The 22,860-nt window shown below is 34.3% G+C and overlaps 1 protein-coding gene across 3 annotated transcripts in view; it reads left to right on the top strand.

Annotated features, from left to right (window-relative positions):
* LOC110686636 (serine/threonine-protein kinase ATM-like) overlaps positions 1–22,860 on the top strand; it is a 47,419-nt gene that overhangs the window by 7,812 nt on the left and 16,747 nt on the right. For 2 of the 3 annotated variants that reach the window (XM_021863237.1, XM_021863239.1), the window contains exons 13-49: positions 926–1,000; positions 1,455–1,532; positions 1,622–1,692; positions 2,317–2,365; positions 2,887–2,958; positions 3,120–3,281; positions 3,686–3,775; positions 4,639–4,823; positions 5,987–6,584; positions 6,693–6,764; positions 7,002–7,166; positions 9,422–9,547; positions 10,266–10,393; positions 11,138–11,294; positions 11,378–11,424; positions 11,498–11,561; positions 11,812–11,886; positions 12,201–12,320; positions 12,563–12,748; positions 14,305–14,426; positions 14,537–14,606; positions 14,761–14,888; positions 15,009–15,150; positions 16,285–16,425; positions 17,214–17,312; positions 17,423–17,469; positions 18,609–18,798; positions 18,880–19,101; positions 19,318–19,389; positions 19,547–19,616; positions 20,191–20,308; positions 20,419–20,542; positions 20,666–20,809; positions 20,990–21,073; positions 21,789–21,836; positions 21,932–22,036; positions 22,157–22,243. In XM_021863237.1, the coding sequence (XP_021718929.1) occupies positions 926–1,000; positions 1,455–1,532; positions 1,622–1,692; positions 2,317–2,365; positions 2,887–2,958; positions 3,120–3,281; positions 3,686–3,775; positions 4,639–4,823; positions 5,987–6,584; positions 6,693–6,764; positions 7,002–7,166; positions 9,422–9,547; positions 10,266–10,393; positions 11,138–11,294; positions 11,378–11,424; positions 11,498–11,561; positions 11,812–11,886; positions 12,201–12,320; positions 12,563–12,748; positions 14,305–14,426; positions 14,537–14,606; positions 14,761–14,888; positions 15,009–15,150; positions 16,285–16,425; positions 17,214–17,312; positions 17,423–17,469; positions 18,609–18,798; positions 18,880–19,101; positions 19,318–19,389; positions 19,547–19,616; positions 20,191–20,308; positions 20,419–20,542; positions 20,666–20,809; positions 20,990–21,073; positions 21,789–21,836; positions 21,932–22,036; positions 22,157–22,243 (4,533 nt within the window). The remainder of the gene's footprint in view (positions 1–925; positions 1,001–1,454; positions 1,533–1,621; positions 1,693–2,316; positions 2,366–2,886; positions 2,959–3,119; positions 3,282–3,685; positions 3,776–4,638; positions 4,824–5,986; positions 6,585–6,692; positions 6,765–7,001; positions 7,167–9,421; positions 9,548–10,265; positions 10,394–11,137; positions 11,295–11,377; positions 11,425–11,497; positions 11,562–11,811; positions 11,887–12,200; positions 12,321–12,562; positions 12,749–14,304; positions 14,427–14,536; positions 14,607–14,760; positions 14,889–15,008; positions 15,151–16,284; positions 16,426–17,213; positions 17,313–17,422; positions 17,470–18,608; positions 18,799–18,879; positions 19,102–19,317; positions 19,390–19,546; positions 19,617–20,190; positions 20,309–20,418; positions 20,543–20,665; positions 20,810–20,989; positions 21,074–21,788; positions 21,837–21,931; positions 22,037–22,156; positions 22,244–22,860) is intronic. The other variant, XM_021863238.1, reaches the window with a different exon arrangement.

Below are 22,860 nucleotides of genomic sequence, written 5' to 3' on the forward strand. Positions count from 1 at the left end.
CGTAATATTGTGGTGTAAGAAGTGAAAGTGAATTCTCTATACTTATACAATCAGAAGTGAAAGTGAATCCTCGATATGTATATATTCTTTTCTAACAGATATTTAATGAAGATAGGGCTTGACAAAGGGCTGTATTGTGTATGAGCTACATTACATGCCTACATGGTCCTTTGTCATGACGCATTGAGAACCCCAAGTGAAATAAATAAAACAGAAATATTAAAGGAAATTTTTCTTGATAAACCCTAAGCTCTTCGATCTTGATCAAAAAAAGAAAAAAAGAAAAAAAAAGATGCTAATGGATCTAATACTTGCTATGAAAGTGATGATTGTTCTATGAGTGGTTCAAATGTTCAATGATGATGGCCTACTTCTAGATTAGCTTATAAGTGGTTCATTTGCCACATAATCTATTGCTCAACAAGAATGCATTGGGGTCCCAAAAAGAGCCTCAAGATGGTACTGGTTTAGCTTCTATGGATCGGCTGTGTTGCATGTCAATTGGAAACGAGGAGGGTTAATAAGTGTTGCTGGAGCATAGAGCTGTGACTTCTAGGAGTTTTTCTTAGTAGATATGCAAACTCGTAGATAGGTGTCTTATGTGAGTAATTCTTTTCTTTTGGTTGTATTTCCTCTTATTCTTTGCTATAAATACAGACTATTTTCCAAAAGGAGATCGGTGCAAGTTTACATTGTATGCTGGCTTACCTATGAGGCTATGAATCAAAATTAGCTGAGTGGCGATTTCTGTTATCTGTTTTTACCGTGATATTATAATTTGAGTTCTGAATTCATATAAGACACTGTGATTTTGGAAAAATTCATACAAAACCCATTGTTTAGTCCATATGAATATTTCACTTCAATTATCTAGTCTATATTCATTGTTGGAAAATGGTGATATTGGTTGCGTTCAATTTGGCAGATTTTCCGAGGTTGGCAAACAGTTTGGAGCTGCCTTGTTCATGGTTTCCCAAAGCTCAGCAGCATCACTTCTGTTGTAAGTACTATTTTGTAATGTAACAGACTACTTTAACAGTTACCTCTAATTCTAAGGTTATTTTCATTAGAAAATAAATTTGTGGAGATAGAAAACACATGATTCTGGTGTGTAGTTACTTAGGCTAGAATAGTTTTTTTTTTCGTTTTTCTGACGAGTAGAATAGTTACTAAATGCATGCTGATGAAGCAAATTTCTAAATAACGCGTTCTTTACTTTTAGTAGTTTTAAATGTGCACTACAAAAGATAAAGCTTAGTTGTCAAAAGTCCTATTGAAGTTACGAACCAATAAGTTGTTTTTTCCCCTTCTACAGTAGTCTACAGGGAAGTACCTATTTTCTCTTACATGTTATAGATTAGAACTCTTGGTTTCTTTTTAGCATTGCTGTTTATAACGTTTAAATAAATACCCCTTTCACTAACCCCTTCTGGACTGACTTTGATGGTGTGCAGGCAGACGCTGCGTTCAGACTGCTTGGATATTTGGTCTCACATGTGTGTCTGCATTCATATTACCTTATACTTTTGAGAGTCAGCATTCTGCTATTGGTTGTTAATGGAAATCTGATAATCTCAGCTATTAAACTATTTAAGTAAGCAGCTAATTATCAATTTTCCAGGATATGCTGAATATGACAGAAGTACCGCAGGATGTTTGGGACCTCCAATGCTTCAGATGTATCTCATCTCCGTAAGCTTTTTTACTTTTTAATAAGATTTTGCACTGCTACCCTCAACCCTCTTATCTACATGACTCCTATAGAAAAAGCTAAAATAAAGGGTGTCGAACCTGGACGAGGGGGAGCTCTACCCTTGATAATCCATTGGCTCTTTATTTCCTAGTGCACCACCAGATTGTGAGGGGAACATCTTCCATACTTAAGCTAGCCTAATGTTGTCATTGGGGCTCTACCCTCAATAATTAGCCTTTCTTAGGGTCATAACTCATGGGGCTTCCCCTGGCTTGTCTCTTTCGGGCATAATTCAGTTTTGGTGTACTTTTTTCCTTTTTGTCTCCTTCTAATCTGTCTTTTGTTTTCAGTATGTAACTATGTATTTATATTAAAAAGTAAAACTTTTGAGAGATAAAGTTGAGAGTGTTTTATAAGGAATCAAGTGAATACATTGTGAAGTCAGTGTATAAAACCTAGTCCTGAGTAGTTTAGTGGCAAGTTATTAGTGGCTTAAGAAATTAGCAATTAAGCATATATTAAAGACGTAGCTTATCTTCGTGTTGCACTCTGCCCCCTACCACCCTTTGCTTTCTATGCAACCTTATTTGCAGATTTTATTTAATATATAAATTTTTCTACAGGTCTGCTCTGTACTTCATTTCTTGTTATTTCTCCAGAAAAGGTTCTCAAGTAAGCTTGTTGTCCAATAGTCTCCATGTTTTCATTGTTTTATTTATTTATTTATTTTTTTTCCTGATTCACGTGTTCTTTTATGGGCATTATTGCCTTGCATCTGTCAGCAACTGGTGTATTCTGCTCTTTTGCTATTCCCTTCTCTGTTTGTCAACATACTTTATTTTTGTCATGCCTTCACTGGGTTTGGTATTCTATTGCAAGCTCTAAAATCTTTTGTATTGGCGATGGTTACAACATTAACAACATTTGTCAGTTTTCACTTTCTAATTTCAATTTTGCTAGAAGATCTACCCTGGATAGTTCTGTGTAAAATGAGGTGATGTGCTCTTATTTGGGGTGTTAACACATATATTGTATGCATACCTCAGCTGTTATTACCTAATTGAGATAGAGAACTTGCAATGGTTACCAGAAGTAATATGTACTTAAAAATAAGCTTCATTGGAAGAATAAATTACTTTTGTGGTAACAAGGTGACTTGTGAACATTTTGTAACGCGTCATCTTTTTTTGCAGGGTGATCTACGTGACAACTTATATCTCAGACAAAATATTTTGAGAGGAGTTATGAGTATTATCAACACAAGGGTTAGTGACATCCTAGTAGCTAAACTTCAATGAGTTTGAATCATTATAAGCAATCTGATTAGTATCTTTATACTCCATATTACAGTGTTGTGCTAAACACTTTGTCACGTAAACTTATTGGAATATGCTATAATGGATTTTTAATTTATCTTGAGATGCAGGAGACTCTCATTTTGGATGAGCATGTGGTTATATTATTGCCAGCAGCACTGTATGCAATATGTGTGGGAGTTTCTATAATCAAGGATCATTGTGGAGGGTTTTCATCTTATTGTGATGATGAAGCTGCTGGAAAGGAAGTTGACTGGCTTAGAGTAATCTATGTAAGTGAATATTTACAAAAAAAAAAGTTGACAGAATTTTTCTGATACTGATTTCTAAAATTCTTCCTCCCAAAATATTATCATTCAATAAATGTGATTGCAACCTTTTTTTTTTTTTTTTTTTTTTTTTTTTTTGAAAATTTAATAAGTGAAATGCACTCTTGGCTGGGTATGCTAAATAGTTGAAGGCTTTATGGTGCTATAAAATAATATATGGGAGTTTCTTTCCTGTAGGCTTTCATGTCACCATTGTCACATCTGTCTGGAATGAACATATTGAAAAAATTTCATTGTTTAGGGCAATTAATATCTCTAAAGTTGCTATGTTGGATTCCATTTGTATTTAAGATCAAGTAGTTAATTTGAATTGTTGATTGATCCTTGAATGATGATCATTTGTGTAGGGAGATCAACAAAAGCATGAGGAATCTGATGAATATTTTGATTGTTTTGTCCATACCCTTGCAGAAATCAATTTTGATCAACAGGACAAGGTATCTGAATATTACTTTGGCTACTGTTTGAGTTCTCTATTTGTTCGTAAATAATCTATGCGGTTTGCCTGTTTGGTATGCATTGATCAGTTGATCACTAGGACCTTGTCAGTTTTTGTAGTAAATATTCAATATAATTCAACTATCATTTGGATTCACAAAACACAACAGTGGAACACGAACACCATACAACTTAGGTCCTATTTCTAAGCTAAAACACTTACTTAGATATTAAGAAACTTCGTAGTGGCATGGGCTGTGAGATGGATCAGAAAAATATAATTCTTGTAGGGTTCGGCCTAACAGCAGTAATTCACTGCAGTAAACGGCTGGTTCAGCTACCTAAGTGATAATGGTTGGACTATTTCCATAAATTTCTATTAATTTCCAAGCTGATGCTAGTTATAACAAAAGGTCCCATTATAGCTTGATAAGCTAAAAGATCATTTTTGAAATCAAGCAACTCCCATGAAAGTTTTTATGCCCACCCTTATAACACCTACTTTTAATACACCTATATATTATATTAAAGAAGTATTTGGACTTAGACTACAATGTTCGGGTACAACTTGTACTCAAACACTGTCTGGCTAGGCTAATTTCACAAAATTTTGATGTCTGAACTTTAAAGTGCTGCTGCAGCAAGTTTTACTGAATGTAACCCATTGAACTCCTCTGTTAAATTGGACAAAATTGAATTCTTAGAATATTGTGTAGTAGGTGGTGTTGGGGATCTAGAATTACCTACTAATGGGAGCGGGCTGATAAAAGGACGTGATTGTATCATTACTAAATGAACTAGCCTGTTTTAGTTGACACAAGTGCACTAGAAGTAATTTTTATTAGTGATTCTCTGTTTTTAGGTGCTATTATCTTGTAACTCTCGAGGTGTACGCCTCCCACGTCAGCTAAGAGATCCATTGACGAACGAGATGGAGAACTGCATTCTTTATGATTTGCTGGATAAAAAGACAGAAAAGAATCTGTCTGACATCTTTCTTCGTTGTTCGCTATTGTCTAATATCCTTTATGGCTCTGTTTTAACAAGGTCAGTCTCTTTCCTACTTAACTGTGTGTACCGCTTTTTGCTCGCTTATGCTATTTCTAGAAATAGATTTCCATGTATTGTTAAAAATCAGCTGTTTATCTCCTTTTTGATGTTATTGTAATGTGGCATAGTCCAAGTGTTTCAAATTCTTCTTTCTTTACTTTTTCATGTTCATTTTTTTAACATAAGATAATGTTGAGTTTCAATTCTTATATTATGGGCCTAGGACATCCGAATCCCTTGCATATTCTTTTTAGTATGCCTACATGTTCTTTATAAACCTCTTTTTTTGTTTTTTTTTTTAAAATTTTTTTAGCATACCTTCATAATATACAATTATATGTCCACACACTTTGTTTTGTATTCCTTTTTTCTTCATAGTTTGCAACATTTGACTTTTGCTTTATTATAACTTAACTACATATTTTTACTTAAGTGTGAGGTACATATAATCTATGTTATTTTGTGAAATGTTGTTGGATTAAACTCAATGTTTATATATAAGACATCTAATTTTGTACATAGTAATTATTTTGATAAACAATCAAGATATTTATGGTTCAAGTTTTGTGTGTGGATTAAAGAATCAAGGACGTAATTTTTTTTTTTGAATATTAATATGCACATTCTGACCCCTTATGCCTACACGTTCTTTTTACCATACATTCAGAATATGAATTCAGATTCTTTGAATAAGACATTCTTATTGTAAAGCGCATTCTGTTCCCTTGCATAATTTCTCATTGTACCTATGGTAATACCTCTATGCTCATAATCTTTGAACTATATGTTCATGCGTGACCGGGATATACATTTCAATTGAATTTTGTTATTCCGTGTTCTTAGATATCTTTGACAACCAAACTTTTTAAGTAATTTTTCCCCATGTAAAAAGGAAAAAAAAAATAATAAAAAAAAAAGGTAAGAACAAACAAGTTTCCATATTTTGCTAGGAGTTAGCTATTTAGGTGCTATGTAATTGTAACACAGCATAGCCCAAAGGTTTCAAATTCACTTAGATCTTCCTATTTATTTTGAAGTTGTTCCTTTTCTACCAAATCTATTGTTGAATATTGTCATTCTTTGTTTCTGACTACATTTTCTTTGAACGTATGTGGAATTACTTCATCTGTGGGTAAATTTGATGGTATATACTAATGCAGACAAAAAGATGAGATATCCCCTTTCCGTGCAAAACTTGGCAACTGCCTGTCAGGTCTGATTGAATCAGCTGTTGAAATAGTTCAAGGATCAGTAAAGGATGTCAAAACTCATAGTTTCTGGAGTTCAAATCCCAGTCTTGATGGAACTTCTTCTGTTGTCTGCTTCAAGAGCTTTCTCAGCTGCCCAATTTTCAGCGATGTTGGAAAAGAAATTGCAGTTGATCCTGTATTCCGTAGTTCATTTGTTCTTTGTATCGAAAGGCTTTTAAAGGCCTTTTCTAATTTGTACCTAGAATTTTCTATTGGTGACCAAAACCTACAAAGTGAGACTATCTCCCCGGAGGTTTCCAGTTTTAGCTCCTCTGGTGATAAACCCTTCTCGTTGGAGGGAAGCAAAAGCAGGCTAATAGACATGGAGTTGGATGTGGCTGATGAGTCTAGTGATGTTATTGATGGGACAACTGGGGCTGGAAATTTTCTTACTGGATCAAAGTTGAAAGTGGACACATTATCGTTAATGGCTAGTTGTTTCTCAGTTTTGCCTATGGCTACATGGGACATTTTGTTTGAAATTCTAAGCTCCGAAAGAGATTCCAAGGTATTTTGTTTTTGCACAGTATTCATTTCAAATACTGAGGAAACTCCCCCTCAACCCTTAACAATCTATGCTAAATTAATATTCCTGTTATTCTGTATGTTTTGGCAGGTATGTGAAAGGATTTTGTACAGCCTTTGCCAGAGTCCTCACTGGTCTTCTTTGGCGAAGCTAACTAACTTGGTAATCTGTTCTCCTCATTATCTTTATTGTAACAATACATTGTAAATTAGAGAATATATGTGCCTTCATATCTTAGTCTGCAAAATAAAGAATCCCACTTTGAAATGGTATATATCTTCCTGGAAAATCTTTGTGAACTAGATAACATTGTAATTACTTTTTATGAAAGCGGAAAGTGCAACCTTTATCTTGAGAGAGAAGAATCGCTTATTGTTTCTTACAAACTTTTTGGGTCAGGTTGCCTTGGTGGATGAAATTCTTGAGCTGAAACTGAGCCTGAGGCTTCCTTGCGTTGATGTCCTAACTACAATATGTTGCTTATTAGCAACCTTGCTATACTGGCGTTGCAATGGGAAAGATGAAGATGGATTTCAGTCTATGAAGGAAAGATTTGATGAGAAGGTACTTATAAATATTGATCCTTTGCCTGTAAACAAATCTTGGATACCCCCATTGGGAGGAAGAAATCTTACTGGCTTGATGATATGTTTGTCTTTGTCCCAATCCCTTTGTTTTGTTAAATTTTCTTGAGGATGCCGGAAAATATCCCTTTCTGTCGTTTTAGTAATTTTTTTCCTTAAAATGTTCTTTTGTTTTGGGATTAAATGGGACCATTTTCTCTAATTTCTATATTAGAAGATGAACAGAGCTCCATGTGACTACATCAGGATGGTGTAATTTCATATTCTTGTTCAAATTCAGTACTGCCCTTCTGCGGTAGTGGGGGCTCTAGCTGAGCTGCTCTGTATTGCTTTGTTATTTATTAGCTCCTGAATGGTTTGCAGCTCTTTTTTTCTCTCAAAATTGCTTGGTATGCTGTTCATTGATAGTTCCCATTTTTTCCGAATTTGATTCATCTTCTGAAGTCTTGGGCTTAAATTTATTTTAGCAGGTGGTTTTTTTTAAGTTGTACTCAGGAGATTACATGGAAAAAATGCCATTTTTATTAGTGTGGGAACACCTCACTTCTTTTTCTCCTCTAACATCACCTCTTTACGACCCGTCAGACTTCGCTTCTACATGATCTTTCACTTCTCTTCTTTCTCGCTCCTTGCCTCCACATGATTTATTACTTCTCGTTCTCCTCCAAATTGCCTCCACATGACTTATCCCTACTCATACTTTTATGACTTTCCGATTTCCGCATTGGAGGATATTTGGGGGGGGGGGAGGGAACTGAATGAGTGATTGTTTATAATGGTTCAACCCTTTAGCCAAAATAACAAAGAATGCTCCTTTTGAACTCAAGGGTTTTGGTCTATGTGCCCAAATGCTCAACTGCCCATTAGGTGTTTATTACTCAAAGTGGGTTGCTGAAGTGGTTGGATGTTACAATTGGTATCATTGTTTGACTTAGCCACGTTGCTTTGGTAGAGTTCCAGGGGTTTGCAACTTGGTTGTGCTACTTTTCTTGAGTTTTAGTTTGTAACACCTTTATGCTTGATACAGAAAATTAAAGAGAACTAATGATTTATTAGAGATCTAACCCTTCTACCAAAACTAAACCTCTTTTTTTGAGCTTGAGGATCTCATCTATTGGGTCATTTTGGAGAATACTCATCGTAGTGGGTTGTGTTGGGGAGGTATTTGGTTAAACAGTTACACTTAGATAGGGAGTGGATCAGCACTCAGTACATGTGATCATTGGTTTAAATATGAGGAAAGTGAAATGGCGGAGAAGAGGAGGAGAGTGTATATAGAGTTGGGGTGGAGTGGGGCTTTGTTAAGCTAGACCAAATAATTTTTTTCAGTCATTGTGTTTTAGGGATGATCCATTATAATTCATGGATTTACTCTATTATGTAATATGTGATGCAAATTGACAAACCAAACAGAGCTTGTTAAAGTGAATTTAAAAGTACTTCCTTTGTACTTTTATCATTTCAACATTGGGTTTGTCATGCTTGCTAATGCACACTTTGTACCATGAGCATTTTTATTGTACTTCAGTAAATATTATAAAAACTAATAACTTATACGTATATATCGAGATGAATTTAATAAGACTCTACGTGACTATGCTTTTCCGAACTTATTTAGTCACAAAAGATGGTCAAAGGAGTTTGTCTGAGTAGTGTAAAATTTCCAACATTTCAATTTAAAAACAACGGAGGAAGCTTGATTGCTGAACAAAAGGTTTCCAAACCATGATATTCATATAAAGGAAGACATCCTACATATTAGACTACAACATTGCTTATGGTACATCTAATATTTGTTGAGTATTGTCTTATAGAAGTGCTATGGAAGCAATGTAAAATTAGCTGACATGTTCTCTTCCCCTTATTTTTGTTGATTGAAATTATTTTTACTGAATTGAAATTATTTAAGCTCAACTTAAAGTTTTGTTACTGAATTGAATTTATATTTACAAATTAAAACCTAATTTACTGATTTAAACTTATTTTTAAACTTATTTTTACTGAATGCTATTTTTTTGTAAGATGAAGATTACAGGGCCTAAGAAGCAAATTGAATTATTTTACATATGCTGGCATCTCTTTATTTTATTTATTTTTTCAGTAATAATATTAATTCATTAATAAAAAGGCATACAACATCTACAAAATTTTTATATGCTCGGTCTTCCTTTTTTGAATGATTCTGTTAGGACAGGAGATTCATTAACATGAATTATTCATTCATTGTGATTACAGAGCTTGTTGCCACTTGGAGATTTGTTGATCAAAGTTGCCGAGTCTAATTTGCTTGATTGGTTTGGACGTCGAAAGCTGGTTGATTGCATTTGTGATTTTATTCGTCTAAATCCTTTGATTGGTCAGGTAATTAACATTTTCATCACATATGTTAAAATAGCTGAACTAAGGAAGATTGGGAATGTATGTTGTTAAGAAGGGGGTGCCATTTATTTGCTTTCTAGCTCTCCCCTATTTGTTTTTTACTAGTATGATGACCTTTGTTATGCATGGGGTAAAATTTTATGATAAAAGATGATACGTTGAATTATAATATATCAACCTTTCAATTTTCATGATCTCTAAGGCACCATATCGACCATAAATAGTTTTACTTGTGTATTAGTAAGAGTTGTAAAAAATCATATTTTGAAAACATGTTTTTTTCTTATACATTAGTGAACATATGCGGTTAATATATCTAAGTTCCCCCTAAAATTCAAAGTGCTGCAATTTTTATGTATCGGATGAAGTATGTTTGTTCTTGGAAAAACCTAAATTTTAAACATCTAAATTAATGTTTGGGAAAGATATTATGAAATCTAATCTCAAAATACTTTTGATTTCTAATAATAAATAACTTTATTGTTTTAGTTTCCTTGACTGTATTATTCTGTGTATTTTAGCTTCCTATAATATGGTATGACTTATATGAACGCATTTTCCTTCAAAAAAGACAGACACTTGGCTTTTAAAGGGTAAGAAAATTGTTGATACCAGGGAACATTTTGTGCTTAGGTCCTTTTAGGCAGTTGTCTGACTTTAAATTGCCATTAGCCTAAAACTTGTCTCTTTTTTTTAACAGACTATGATCCAAAGGTTGTTTATATTGCTGAAGGATCCTGATTATCGAGTGAGATTTATATTGGCTAGAAGAATTGGTATTCTTTTCCTCACATGGGATGGTCATGATGTGCTTTTTCAGGATATCTGGTAGATTTGATTTCTTTCTCTGGTTGACTAATGCTTAGATTTTTTTTTTTTTTAGTTGTGAGATTTCATGATTATGTGGAATTGATGTAGTGGTGTAGTCCAAAATTTCGCAGTGGTCTTTCTCACAATGGTAATTTAGTAAGTTTATGTTAGTAAATCAACTATATAGATACATCGATGGTGATAGAATGTATAATAAAATCTTTAGCTATTGCTAGTGTCTTACCCAAACTGTTAGAATCACTTTGTCTTGTAAGTTGTTAGGAATCTCCTGTTATACGTATAAAAGTGTTCACAATTTATAAAGTATTGTATACGTATGGTTTGATTTTGTCAAATCAATCTTTTGACGAAAAATCAAGGCCAATACAGAAAATTAAATAAGTAAGCGTAATACAAGTAATTTTTTTTAACTTCTTTAAGAATTTTAGCAACCAGACATCATTTTAGAAGCTGGAGCATGTCAAACAGAAATTATGGATTAATTAACCTAGGAAGTATATTTGTTTCAATAAAGTCTATCTGGTTTTTATCATTCACTTACCTTTCAGAATATCCACTCTCTGGAAACTGAAAAATGTAGGGAATATCCGAATATAAACTCTATCACATTGTTTGGTTGGACTAGTTGTAACTTTTATTTTTTTTCTTGCTAGTTCCTTTGTCAAATGCTTCTATCACATTCTTATTTGTTGGCTTTTTTGACGGGTTTAATAAGACATTTTTTCTTGGTTTTCCTTGTAGCTCCAACTTTGGTCCGAAATTGATTATGTGTTCAAAAGAGAAAGTTGTTACTGAAAAGGAGGTTTGGCCTGATGATTATGCTTCTCATCCTATTATGGAAACCATTGTCATTACTCTCATGCATGCTGCCTTTCATAGTGAGAAAGTAGAATCAGAGGTATTTATAATGCAACATTTATATATACAATTTATTTTGGAATTTTTTTTTTATTTTGCCTTCAATAACCATGATAAATGCAGGCAATTTTCATGATATGTGTGATTTCTGCAATTGGTTGTTGTCAAAGGTAGTTATTGCTACCTTCTTTAAATTTACATAAAGTACATGTGGGCAATTTTATGACTACAATTTTAATTCAGGCAATTGGTCAAAACAGTGTTAGATAATCTTGCAAGAAAGCTACATTATGCATGTCGGTCAAAGGTTTGTCTTTGCCATAGTAATAATTTCTGCTAGTGATTTTTTCTGTTTTTTTTATTTTATTTTATTTTATATATTTATTTCTTTTTTTGCATGGTATCAGTGCACATTCTTGTTTTTACTGTTTGATTTCCCCTTATAAATAGTTTGTTAGTTACTTGCTTTGACAAATTATAATAATTAGGCTTGCATTAAGCTGGTTCTTCATCTTTTTAAATTTGTATTTCATAGATTAATTTCTGCTTTCCTGCAGTACCTGGAAGAACTTATGGGTCCTATCTTATTTAGCTGGGTTGCCTGTGGCATGAGCTTATTTGCATTTGTACAGGTAAACATTAAACTCTTATCTTCTTTTCCTTATTCAGTGTATCAGTACTTTTATGTGAGATGTAAGTATTTTACTGAGTATAGGTCATCTTTCATCTAACAAAGAAAATAAGGATAAAGTGTGATTAAAAAGGAAAAAAAAATGGTAACCACAAAGGCCTTTTCTATTATATGTTTCTTGAGTTTTGCCATAATTTTAATTAGAAGATAAGTGTTATGCCTTTTCTGCAACAATCTACATCACAGCTGGAAGGTTCTCTTTTATAGTTTTAGTATTGTAGCTCTGCTTTCTAACCTTAAAATCTATTTTTGCAGATAATGGATCTTTTTGGTTTAGATGTTGAGCAAAATCATTTTCTACTTTTTTGTTGTCCGTGGCTTCTACCTGCCCTTGTCTTGCATGGTGATAGCGCCAACCTACAATGTTTAGCTGAGGTAACTAACCTATCCCTAACCCTTTTTTCCTTGCGGTACACATTTCTTTTCTGTTTGTCTGGGGCACCTCCTTTGCTTCCAAAAGCTTTAGGAAAATCATGATGAAACTATCCTTTGAGCTTCTGACGCTTTCCATCCCTTCCCTTGTTTTTTAGGGTTGGCTTTGTTTAATTAGAATTTAATATTATTTTTGTGATATTTATTTGCTTCTTTGTCTAACGTCGCTTTCTTCGTGTAAGCAGCTTACCAGGCAATCTGTACCTGTATTGGTTAGGAGTCACTTTGTCCCAGTCTTTTCTATCTGTATGGTGTTGTATTGTAGCAAAATGGCTGGCTGGGAAAAGGGGTCAGCTGCACTTCAGAGCAAAATTCTGCACTTTGCTGAGATTTCTGAGGATGAGAGAGACATGCTAATAAAGAAACACATGGTTTGAATTTTGCTTTTGCAAGTTCTCTTATCTTGGATTTTTATCGATTTGAATTGTTCTTGTAGTTCTCATCAGTGCATTAGAAATTACTCTTATGCCCCGTTTAGTAACTAATTATAAACAATGGTAATGGGAATAAATTAAATGTAAATTTAAAAAGAAACTTTATGTTCATTCCCATGATCACTCAAGATTACCCCTAAATTGTCTATTTTTCTTCTAAATTTCCATTTCCACCTAATACCACCTCTCAAGTGGTAATGGATAGTAATGGAAATATATGAAGAAAACACATGCTTTGGATGAGATTGAGCTCCCATGGAGATTATTAGTTGTTTTCCATACTAAATTACACTTAAATTTCATTCTCATTACCACAATTTATTACCAGCTATTAAACGTGCCGTTAGTCTTTATGGTCAAAACCAAATTATATATCTTTTTAGAAATGGAAATTTAAATTATCAAGATGCTTTGTATATATAGATGAACCTTCTTTGGCCTTCAGCTCCGTTGTGATGGTGTAAACCATGCTAAATATTAGGTAAACAATTATCCCAGGAAAACTCAAGAATTAGAAAAGCTCACCTAGCCTAAAACGATTGTATGTTTCAGAATTAGCTTTGATCAGTAGCTCTTATATTGCAAAATGCATTTATTTCACTTAAGTTGTAAACCTAATGCCCAGCCACATATTAGGAAAATTTGTGGAGACCTAACTACTAAAATGTTGTTGGAAAAATTTACTCCTTGCGTCCCAAATTAGTTTTTACAATTCTATTTTTGGAAGGAGCCCAATAGTATATTAATTCCTCTTTTTTCCAAAAAGTTAGGGCCAAACACTCGCACATTCAGTATAAAAATACCTACTATCCTCTATCGCATCTACTTTTTCATGAAAATAATAGACCACTATCTTCTTTCACATCTACTTTTTCATGAAAATAATAGACCACTATCTTCTTTCACATCTACTTTCCCAGTTAAATAACAATTGATGATTAAACAACCACTGATTATCTAAAACCATGTGCCATGATAAGTTTTAGAACTAATGTGGGAAGGAGGGAGTACTTTGTTTTTGTCTTTTTTATGCTTCATTTTCTTAAAAAATAAACTACCTTTTGGGACTAAGGCTTTGTGTTGTTGTTGCTGCTGCTGCTGTAGTAGTAGTAGTAGTCTTTTTATCATAAATACATACTATCTCCGTTCCAAAATTAGATGACACGTTTCTTTTATCACGTTTGCCAATGCAAAAATTCAATCGAAAATATCTTCAATTATACTATTGTAAAAATACTAAAAATTGAATTTTAACTGAGTACACATTGAAGCAAGTCTAACAAGATCCAACATGACTATGTTTTTTATGTATCTATAAATCACAAATGTTAGTCAAAGCAAAGTTTATGAATCGTGTCAAAAGTCAAAACGTGTCATCTAATTTGAAACAGAGGAAGTATTTCTTTTCTAATTTGTTTTTGTAATATGATAGTAATAATTAAAATAAATGAAAATATTGATGTTTTAAAGTGCTCCTGAACTTATACCTACAGGTTACTATAGTTTGTCAAATCCTCAGTCTTGCTTCCTCTGCATCAGACACTATGGTTCCTCTGTTTTCCAGAAAGATTGTTGAACTTGCAGTACGGACAGTAGTTGATGGTTTTATGGAGCTGTAAGATATCCTATCTGAGTTAGTTTTGTGTGTTCATTTCTCTCTCTCTCTCTCTCTCTCTCTCTCTCTCTCTCTCTCTCTCTAAGTTAAAACATATCTGCTTATTGCAGTGACAATCATTCTTCAATTGAGGGAGTTGTTGATAAGATTAATGTTTTTCGTCCTGATAGAGTATTCATGGTATTTCCTTTTTCATTTTCTATTTTGAAAGTTTCTTTTATTTGATGGTAAGAGATGCATCCGTTGGTTAATGTTTACTTAACACACTTCAGACAAGTACAATATATCCAGGTAATAAGGCTTTTCTGTCTGACTGCTATTGCCAAATTTGCAGCTTTTGGTAGAGTTGCATTACAAAGTAACTGCAGCAGTTCATGAAAGGCATAGGTCACACCGTTTAGCTGGAATCGAGGTGCTTATTAGTATCCTTGGCCATAGAGTAGCAGTTCCGAGCACATCATGGCAAGTTCTTATGGACCTTATCATTTTTTTATATTCAATTTATCTGTTAGAATCCCGATTTAGAATCTTCCCTTCTGGAATTTTGTCTGACAAATGTTGTTTTTGCTTTTGATTTTTCAGTTACCTGTTTAATTTGGTGGGTCAATTAATCAGTTCTCCAGCTTTACAAGATCAATGTTGTCATATGATTTCCATTTTGCTCAAAATGTTTAAGACTAATCCCTCCAGAGAGACTACTCACATTCTTGGTGAACAGCTGCAGGTTTGCATCCTTTTTTTTTTTTTTTTTTTTTTTTTTTTTTTTTCTGTTTTTCTTTTTTAAAATTTTATTAATGTGTTTGACTTGTTTCCAGAAGCAAGAAGTTTTAACACATAAGCATTTATTCATGTTAATTTGCTATATGATTTGAAAGCCTGAAACAAACTTACTGACTAGGCTCTTTGTCGATTGTGCTTTTCACTTTTTGTAGAGATCGAGTCTTTGATGTCAAAATCGTTTATTTTGATGGCTTCTTTGCAGAAACTTGTTACAACTGATGTCTTCAGTACCAGAGTTATTGTGGTGTTCATGTGTTGGGTTGGTGTCTTGACTTGTCTGGGTTGCATGTTTTGTCCAAGGATTAAAATGGAATAAGAGGAATAAGCCTTTAGAGAGTATTGTGCATCATTTTGTTTAAAATCACTTTCAGATTTTTAGAATTCATATGCGCTTGGACCTATGTTATTTGGAGTTGGATACCCATGTCCAACCCAAATATGTGTCCAATTGACTGACCCGGTTACCTTGTGAAACATTTCTTTGATTTTAGCCCAGAATAAAGTGTCAAAGTGTCCTATCCATGTCTGAGTATCAATGAGGATCCGACACGGGTACTTAAGGTGAAATGAACAGTCCAAATAACATAGGTTCGGTCTTGGAGTCACATTCCAAGTTATGTTGTATTTTTTGTTTCAAATATAAATGAGTTCAGGTCGTGTTGATTGTGCATTAATGTATGGTTTCCTTTTTAAAGATTTGTAATATATCTGGCTCATCCTTTCTCCTAGAAACTATATCTGTACATCACATGAGGACAAGGAATTCTGTAGGATTAGAAACTAATGGCAAAATGTGTATGCTAACTGATACTCAGGCAGTCATAAATATTCCGGAGGCATAAGACCAAATGAGGTGAAGGGAAATTTATGTTATGATTGTTCATTGGTTTATTCGTGGTGATGTTTAATACAAATTCTCAATTGGGCTTTTGTCATTTTAACTTGTTGTTTTCTGAAGATTGCCTTTTTTATTTATTTATTTATTTATTTTTTAAATTCAATATATTGCATATCTTAACCCAAATTCTAGTGGTATCCGAAGCTTATGTAGCTTGATGCATCTCTTGGTTCTCTGCAGTTTCTGGTGTCAAAGTTGGTTGCCTGTTGCATACCCTTGGGGTCTAATACAGATAATTCTTGTACTCCTTCATCCCAAGTTTTGTCGTTGCTTCACCTTCTGACAGTGGATTCTGATCCATCTCTGCATGATTACATTAGAGTAAGGCTCCCCCCCCCCCCAACATTGTAGCTTTATTTGGTGTTTTCCTCTTCTTCTTTGGGAATTGTTTTTAATGCTTTCTGTTGGTAGGGGTGTTGGGGGGGGGGGAGGGGGGAGTTACTGTGATAATCTGATTGTTAACTGGGGCCCTGTAAATAGCTGGTGTTTGTGATCTTTGGTTATTTGGTACTCTTTGGAAAAAGTGTCCAAAAAACATGAAGAGTGCTCTGACAGAGTTTATATCATTACACCAAGGACTTAAGGAGCAAGGATGTGAAATTTGTGTCTCTTGTAAACTTGTTGTTCATTTTCTGTTTCTCTATCTTTCAATGGAGGGCAGTGGCCTGCCATAAGGTAGGGAGGTAGAAAGCTCTTGGCTGAAGCATCTATAATTATATATCATTGTTGTTGTGAATTATAATCCCCATGGTTTTAAATCTCGGATGTGGTCGCAAACGCGGTAACAGTCACGTAACCACTTTTGTGGGCAATGTGGATTGAATGCAGATGTTGCAGGCCGTGCAGCTTAAGTGTCAGTCGCAGTATTATTAAAAGTACTTAACAATGAGGTTATGCAGCTGAGATCTAATACCATGATTCCCCCTGCTTTTGTATTGTGTATTGTGATTTATGAGGACTTTTATAGCATGGCCAAGTATTGATAAGAATATTAAAAAAAAAAAAAAATCAAGTTCTGTGTCTTTTCTTCTCGTTTAATGAACATAAAGTTAGAATGAATTCCCTTTAACTTTTTGGTTTTGGTCCCTCCCCCCCCCCCCTCTTTCTAGGAATTTGAACCATTCCCCGAGCTAGAGATCTTTGACAGGATTAGGATTTTCCATCTCGAATTATGCAAAGATTACTCACCAAGAGATCACTTTTTGAAGGTACAATTTGCCTTCTGCTCTTTAAATATGTTGGTCTCTATGATTTTCTTCATGCTCATGCATTCAACTTCTTGGTTTACTACTCGCTGATGTGACGTATTTTATTGCAGTTTGTTAAGAGATCTTGCCATCTTCCGCCTAGATTACTTCTATGGAGGTATGCTTTATCTTGTATATATTGGCTTTTCTTTAGCTGTCATGTGTGTGTATGTGTGCGTGCACGTCAAAGTGATAGACTTCTCCAGCTTCTTTATTAAAAAAAAAAAGAGGAAACTGCCAAAGAGATTTAACCCAAGGACTCAAATGGATGAGATGATAAACATTCTCTTTCTTTTAGCAAAGGCTACGAACTTGGCAATTCTGTTAATTTTAATTTTTAAAGATTGGCCCAGAATAAGGCACAGAGTGTCCATACTTATGTCGGGGTCCGAGAGTTTGATACTGGTACTTGAGATGAAATGTAGAGTTTAAGTAACATAGTGGATAGCCAATCTTTTTTTGAACCCTGTAACTTTTAGAAAACAAGAAAACCCTAAACTATCTCATCAGTATGTTTATCTATATAGTAATTAGTTTTTTTTAGGATTGTTAGAGAATCATACAAAGAATTGGCTTTTATGTTTAGTATAATTCAGATTCTTGCATTTTTACACAACGTCTTCAACTTATTATTTGTGTGAAATCTTGTGAAATTTCTGAAAAACACTCTTTAATATTTTACAAATGATGAAATTTGAATAAAAGCACTGCAGTTAACCTTCATTATTATGAGCATTTTAAACTTTGTTTAGAATATTGGTGCAATGTACAATGTTGGTGAGCACTGTACCTCAAATAACAAAGGCTGGTGATCTGAAGTGCAAAATCATGAGGCTGTACTACATGTGTATGGAAATACTTTACATTTCTTTTTCCACTAAAATTCCGTTAACATATTTGGCAGAATATTGTATTCTAGTAACAGCTTGGTCTAATCGGTTCTTTAGCCATGTCTGTTGTTAGAGTGAAATCATCTTTTCTGTTTTGACACTCCTAAGATTCTTCAATATGTTATCAGATGTCGTGACATGAATTATGTCCAGAGGAAAGATTGTAATGTCGTGTTTGAAATACTCCGTAATTTATCTGAAGTACAGCCAAGTTTGAGATCCTTGTGTCTGATCAGGAATGATTTTTGTATGTTGCTTGACTGATATCTATAGTTGATGGTAGGGGGAGTAAAAGAAAGGGAAATAACAGTGGAGTTAGTTGCACTGCTATCCTGTGCTAATTTCAAATTGTTTGAAATACTTGTAGTCTCCAAGCATTTCACAGGAAGCTACTAGGTGGGGAGAGTTTCTGCGTCGAGGAGATTGCTGGAAGTAAATCTATAGATAATTGTTGGCAATCTGACCTAGAGATTGTACAAGCTGTCTGGTCCCTTGTTCGGATATGCGGTTCACAGGATGCAGATGCTCGGGCATTGGTGTCCGATCTGATTTCTAAGGTATTCTGGTTGGTGTAGCTTCATACTGTTTTTTAGGCTGATCTGGATTTTATCTTCTTTTTTTTTTCCCCCTGCTTTTAGGTTGGAATTGGGGATCCACGTTCGGTAGTTTTCCATCTACCTGGTAACTTACGCCATGTACATGTTTGTGGAGCATCTGATGGAAACTATGCCACTGTAATGAATTTTGAGTTGGATGCTGTCACATCTGAAGAACTGTTGATTGCCCTAATAAGGAATTTGAAGAAATATTTGATGGATGATTCAGTGAAAATAGTTGATTTATCATCTAGAACTCTCCGTGTAAGTTTATCAGTCATCTCTTGATTGACATATGGTTTAGCTGTATATAATTTGTTGTTTCATCTTTTTCACTTGCCCTCCAAGTTTTGATCCGGGTAATTGATTGTTTACAAGATGTATTGTTTGTCCATTTGAATCTTATAAGTTTATTAAGTTCTTTTTCTGGTTCTTTTTCTTATTGTTTTTTTTTTTATTTTTTTATTTTTTTTTATTCAGGGTTTACTGTCGACAGAAAGAGGCAATAGAATTTTAGGATCTTTTGAGTCTTATGAAAGGTCTCTTATTGAGGTTAGTGCAGTGCTAAAACTTGTTTGGTTTAATGTCTGATTACATTTGTGCTAGTTTATATGGACTCTGGTCTTAAGTTGAATCACTGATTAAGTTCATATGTCAGATAATAGTATAACAGAGCTTACAATTATTATATTGTTATATTGGGCTGTAGGTTCATTCAAAGGGATTCAATATGCAGCTGGTAGAAAGCATATTATTGGATCTGCAAAAGAAGTTTACTGGTAGCCTTTTGATCTTAGTTCCTCCTCTGAAACATATACCTCTTAAATCATCTACTTGTAGATTGTTAATAAATGCATATAGGGATTGTGCTAAATATATTGATTGATTATCTGATGCATCTAAATATTAACCTAGAAAATGAAATATGTTATCATTTATTTTCTGGCTATGTGGTTACGTGTTCTTTACTTGTACGCTTCACTCTTGGTGGGTCTTCTTTTACTTTTTTTTAAAAAAAGAAAAAAAAAAAGAATAGATACTATTGGCGGAAAAGAGAAGTACATAGAACGAGGACAAGCTGTTACAGATTTTCCCAATTTCTTTGTGCCTCCCAATTGAGTAACTCTTAAGATTCCCAGCCTCCTTATTGAACAGTGAGTAGTGACGATGGATAAGGTTGCATTTCTTATTATTTGCACTTTCTGCTGTGCTGCTGCATATGTTAGAATCTGGTAGAGTACAGTTAGCACCATATTTTTTGTTCAATGATACTATTTTTTTTTTTTCTATGATACTATTTTATTTATTAATTTGCACTCTAAAGCTTGTTTGTTATTTATGTGAAATTACTAGCTGAAGGAAGATCGTTAGAAGAGTCATCACTATGGAAAACAAGTGACAAAATGTTTGAATCCTGGATATGTCCACTTGTTTACTCACTTATTGGTCACTGCAGTGATATCACCCTTAGGTAATTTTCTGGGCCTTCAATGTTTAAGGCTTGGATTTACCCAAAACATTGACCTGTGCGGCACTGTATATTTGGCTTTAAGTCATTTTATATGAGTTGATTGCTGGCAGGTTATGTCAAGATATTGTGTTGCTGAAGGCTGAAATTGCTGAACTTTTACTGCCAAGTATCATGATCAATCTGGCTGGAAGAAAGGATTTGGCAACTGATTTCTGCCATCTTATCTCTGTCAAGGTTTCCTATTCATTCACTAAAGCATGTGTTTGTGTTAAAAGGCCACTTCTAAGCCAATAGGGCTAGGCCTCTCCAATATCTGTACTTTGTTTAAACTACAATAATCTCCAATTGAACATGCAGGTAGAGCAGCATATACTTGTTGAGACGAATAACCTGACCAAGTCTATTCAGGTGATGTTGGAAGTATTAAATGAATTACGACTGTGTCATGTTATGGAGAGAGCCAGTACAGGTTCAATATCTAATAAACAAGAAAGTTCAAAGGTGAACTTTTACCTCCTTTTTTATTTAATTACACCACCCCCCCCCCCCCCCCCCCCCCCCCCCCCCCCCCCCGCTTTCCCACTTTGTAGTGGATGACCATCAAAGGAGGGTGGTGAAGGAGAATATGTTTGAGTGTTTTATTTTGGCATCTTCATGTAGCAAGTATTTGATGTCATGCAGGCTTCTCGGTCTTCTTCTGCACAGGGTGCAAAATCGCGGGCATCTATGAAGGCCCAAGGATCATCCACTGCATTGTGGCACAAGGTACGGGCTATATGTTGATGGACATCGTGAGTCAATTGACTTAGCTTTATCCAAGATTTTGTTAGAATTATAAATTACAATTAAAACTAAAGTGTCGTTTGCCTTTCTGGTAAGAATGGTCAAAGTAACCCCTTCCTCCCCTAAATGGATTCTGTTCTGGTCATGACAGAGTTTGGGGAGGTCCTGAGGAGACCATAATTGCTGTAATATTTCATTGAAAATATGTAGTCTATTTTTGTATAGGTTGATAAGGCTACAGTGGACAACCTGACATGGGATGCATTTCTCATTAGTCTTATGGTTTTTAATAGCTGGAAATCTAGGAACTTTAAGTACAGATGATAGGGCTTGGAGACATCAGAGAAAGACTGGGTGAAGGATGAAAATGTCTGTTTTGGCTTCTTATGGATCCTATTGACTATTGTTAACTGATACATAATGGCCTTAGAATTTCAAATTGGTTTACTAAAGAACTGATGTATCCACTGGTGCGTTGTGTACTTTTGGATAATTGTTTATCTGATTAGAAGTACTAAACCATTACTTGTAATAATGGTTATAGTAGAAACAAATAGTATCGATAATGTTAGTTGTATTTCAATTTAAATAATAGAAAGAAAAAAAGAAAAAGTGGGGAAAGTGATCATGTTAGATGGTTATTATGTACGTCATTCCTGTAATTCCGTGTTGAGAAGTATTGTTCTTGATTTGGTAGGTATACTGGCTCAATGTTGATTACCTTACCGTGGCGAAGTTAGCAATTGTGAGTACCAATACAGCAATTTACAGAAGCCTTTTCAGTTTCCTTTTTTTTTAATATTAACTTTTCTCCTAGCTAATATTGCTGATAAAAAACAGCTCTGTGGGTCTTACTTTACCGCTATGCTGTATGTTGAGCACTGGTGTGAAGACCACTTCAAGAACCTTACACTTGGAAAGCCTGACTTTTCCCATGTTGAAACAGTGAGTGAATATTATTGAGATACTGCTTTCAGTTTTGTTGTGAAATGCATGAATTAGATATAAAAAAAGGGATGAGGAAGAATTCTTTAATGTTAACCTCTTTAATATTTTGACATGCAGTTGCCCAAACATATTGAATTACTTCTCTCAGCTCTCACACAGATAAATGAACCTGATGGTTTATATGGAATTATTCAATCCCACAAGGTCTGTCAACAAACTACATGGTTGCATAAAGTCTCTGTCTTTGAGTTGTATTTGGTTTGAAGGAAGCACAGCATGCTGCAGCCTTTGATAGTTTTTTTAATTTTGGAAACTTTATAACTGAGCTTGTTAATTCTGAAAATGTTTGTACTGCAAATAATGTGGCCCTTTGTTTAAAGCATCGTTATTAATTAAATAGCTTGAGCTGTATTAGTATCATGCTAGATTATAGGTTTCTCAAGCGAATCGTTGGAGGCAACTGATGATCTTCCACTAATCTTTAGTGCAAAATTCTTCATCCATTTGTCAGAATTATAATTTATAGTATATGGCTAGTGCCTCATTTGCTTATTGTGTTAGTATATGTTATAGCTCATACATACTTAAAGGTATGCTATACATTATTTCTTCCATTCAGATGTAAGGCCCTGTTCTCTTCACCTGATTTATACTGAACTGAAAAAAAGCTCTACAGAATAAACTGATTTCTGCTGAATAAAACTGGATTTTATTGAGTAGTACTAATTTTTACTGATCCTTCAACTGTATGACATGTACTGCTTTACTGATTCAAAACTGATTTGTTCTGATCAAGACTTTCTTATACCAACCAAACTGAT

The sequence above is a fragment of the Chenopodium quinoa genome, unplaced genomic scaffold (genome assembly GCF_001683475.1).
Source record: "Chenopodium quinoa cultivar QQ74 unplaced genomic scaffold, ASM168347v1, whole genome shotgun sequence".
NCBI classification, from domain to species: domain Eukaryota; kingdom Viridiplantae; phylum Streptophyta; class Magnoliopsida; order Caryophyllales; family Amaranthaceae; genus Chenopodium; species Chenopodium quinoa.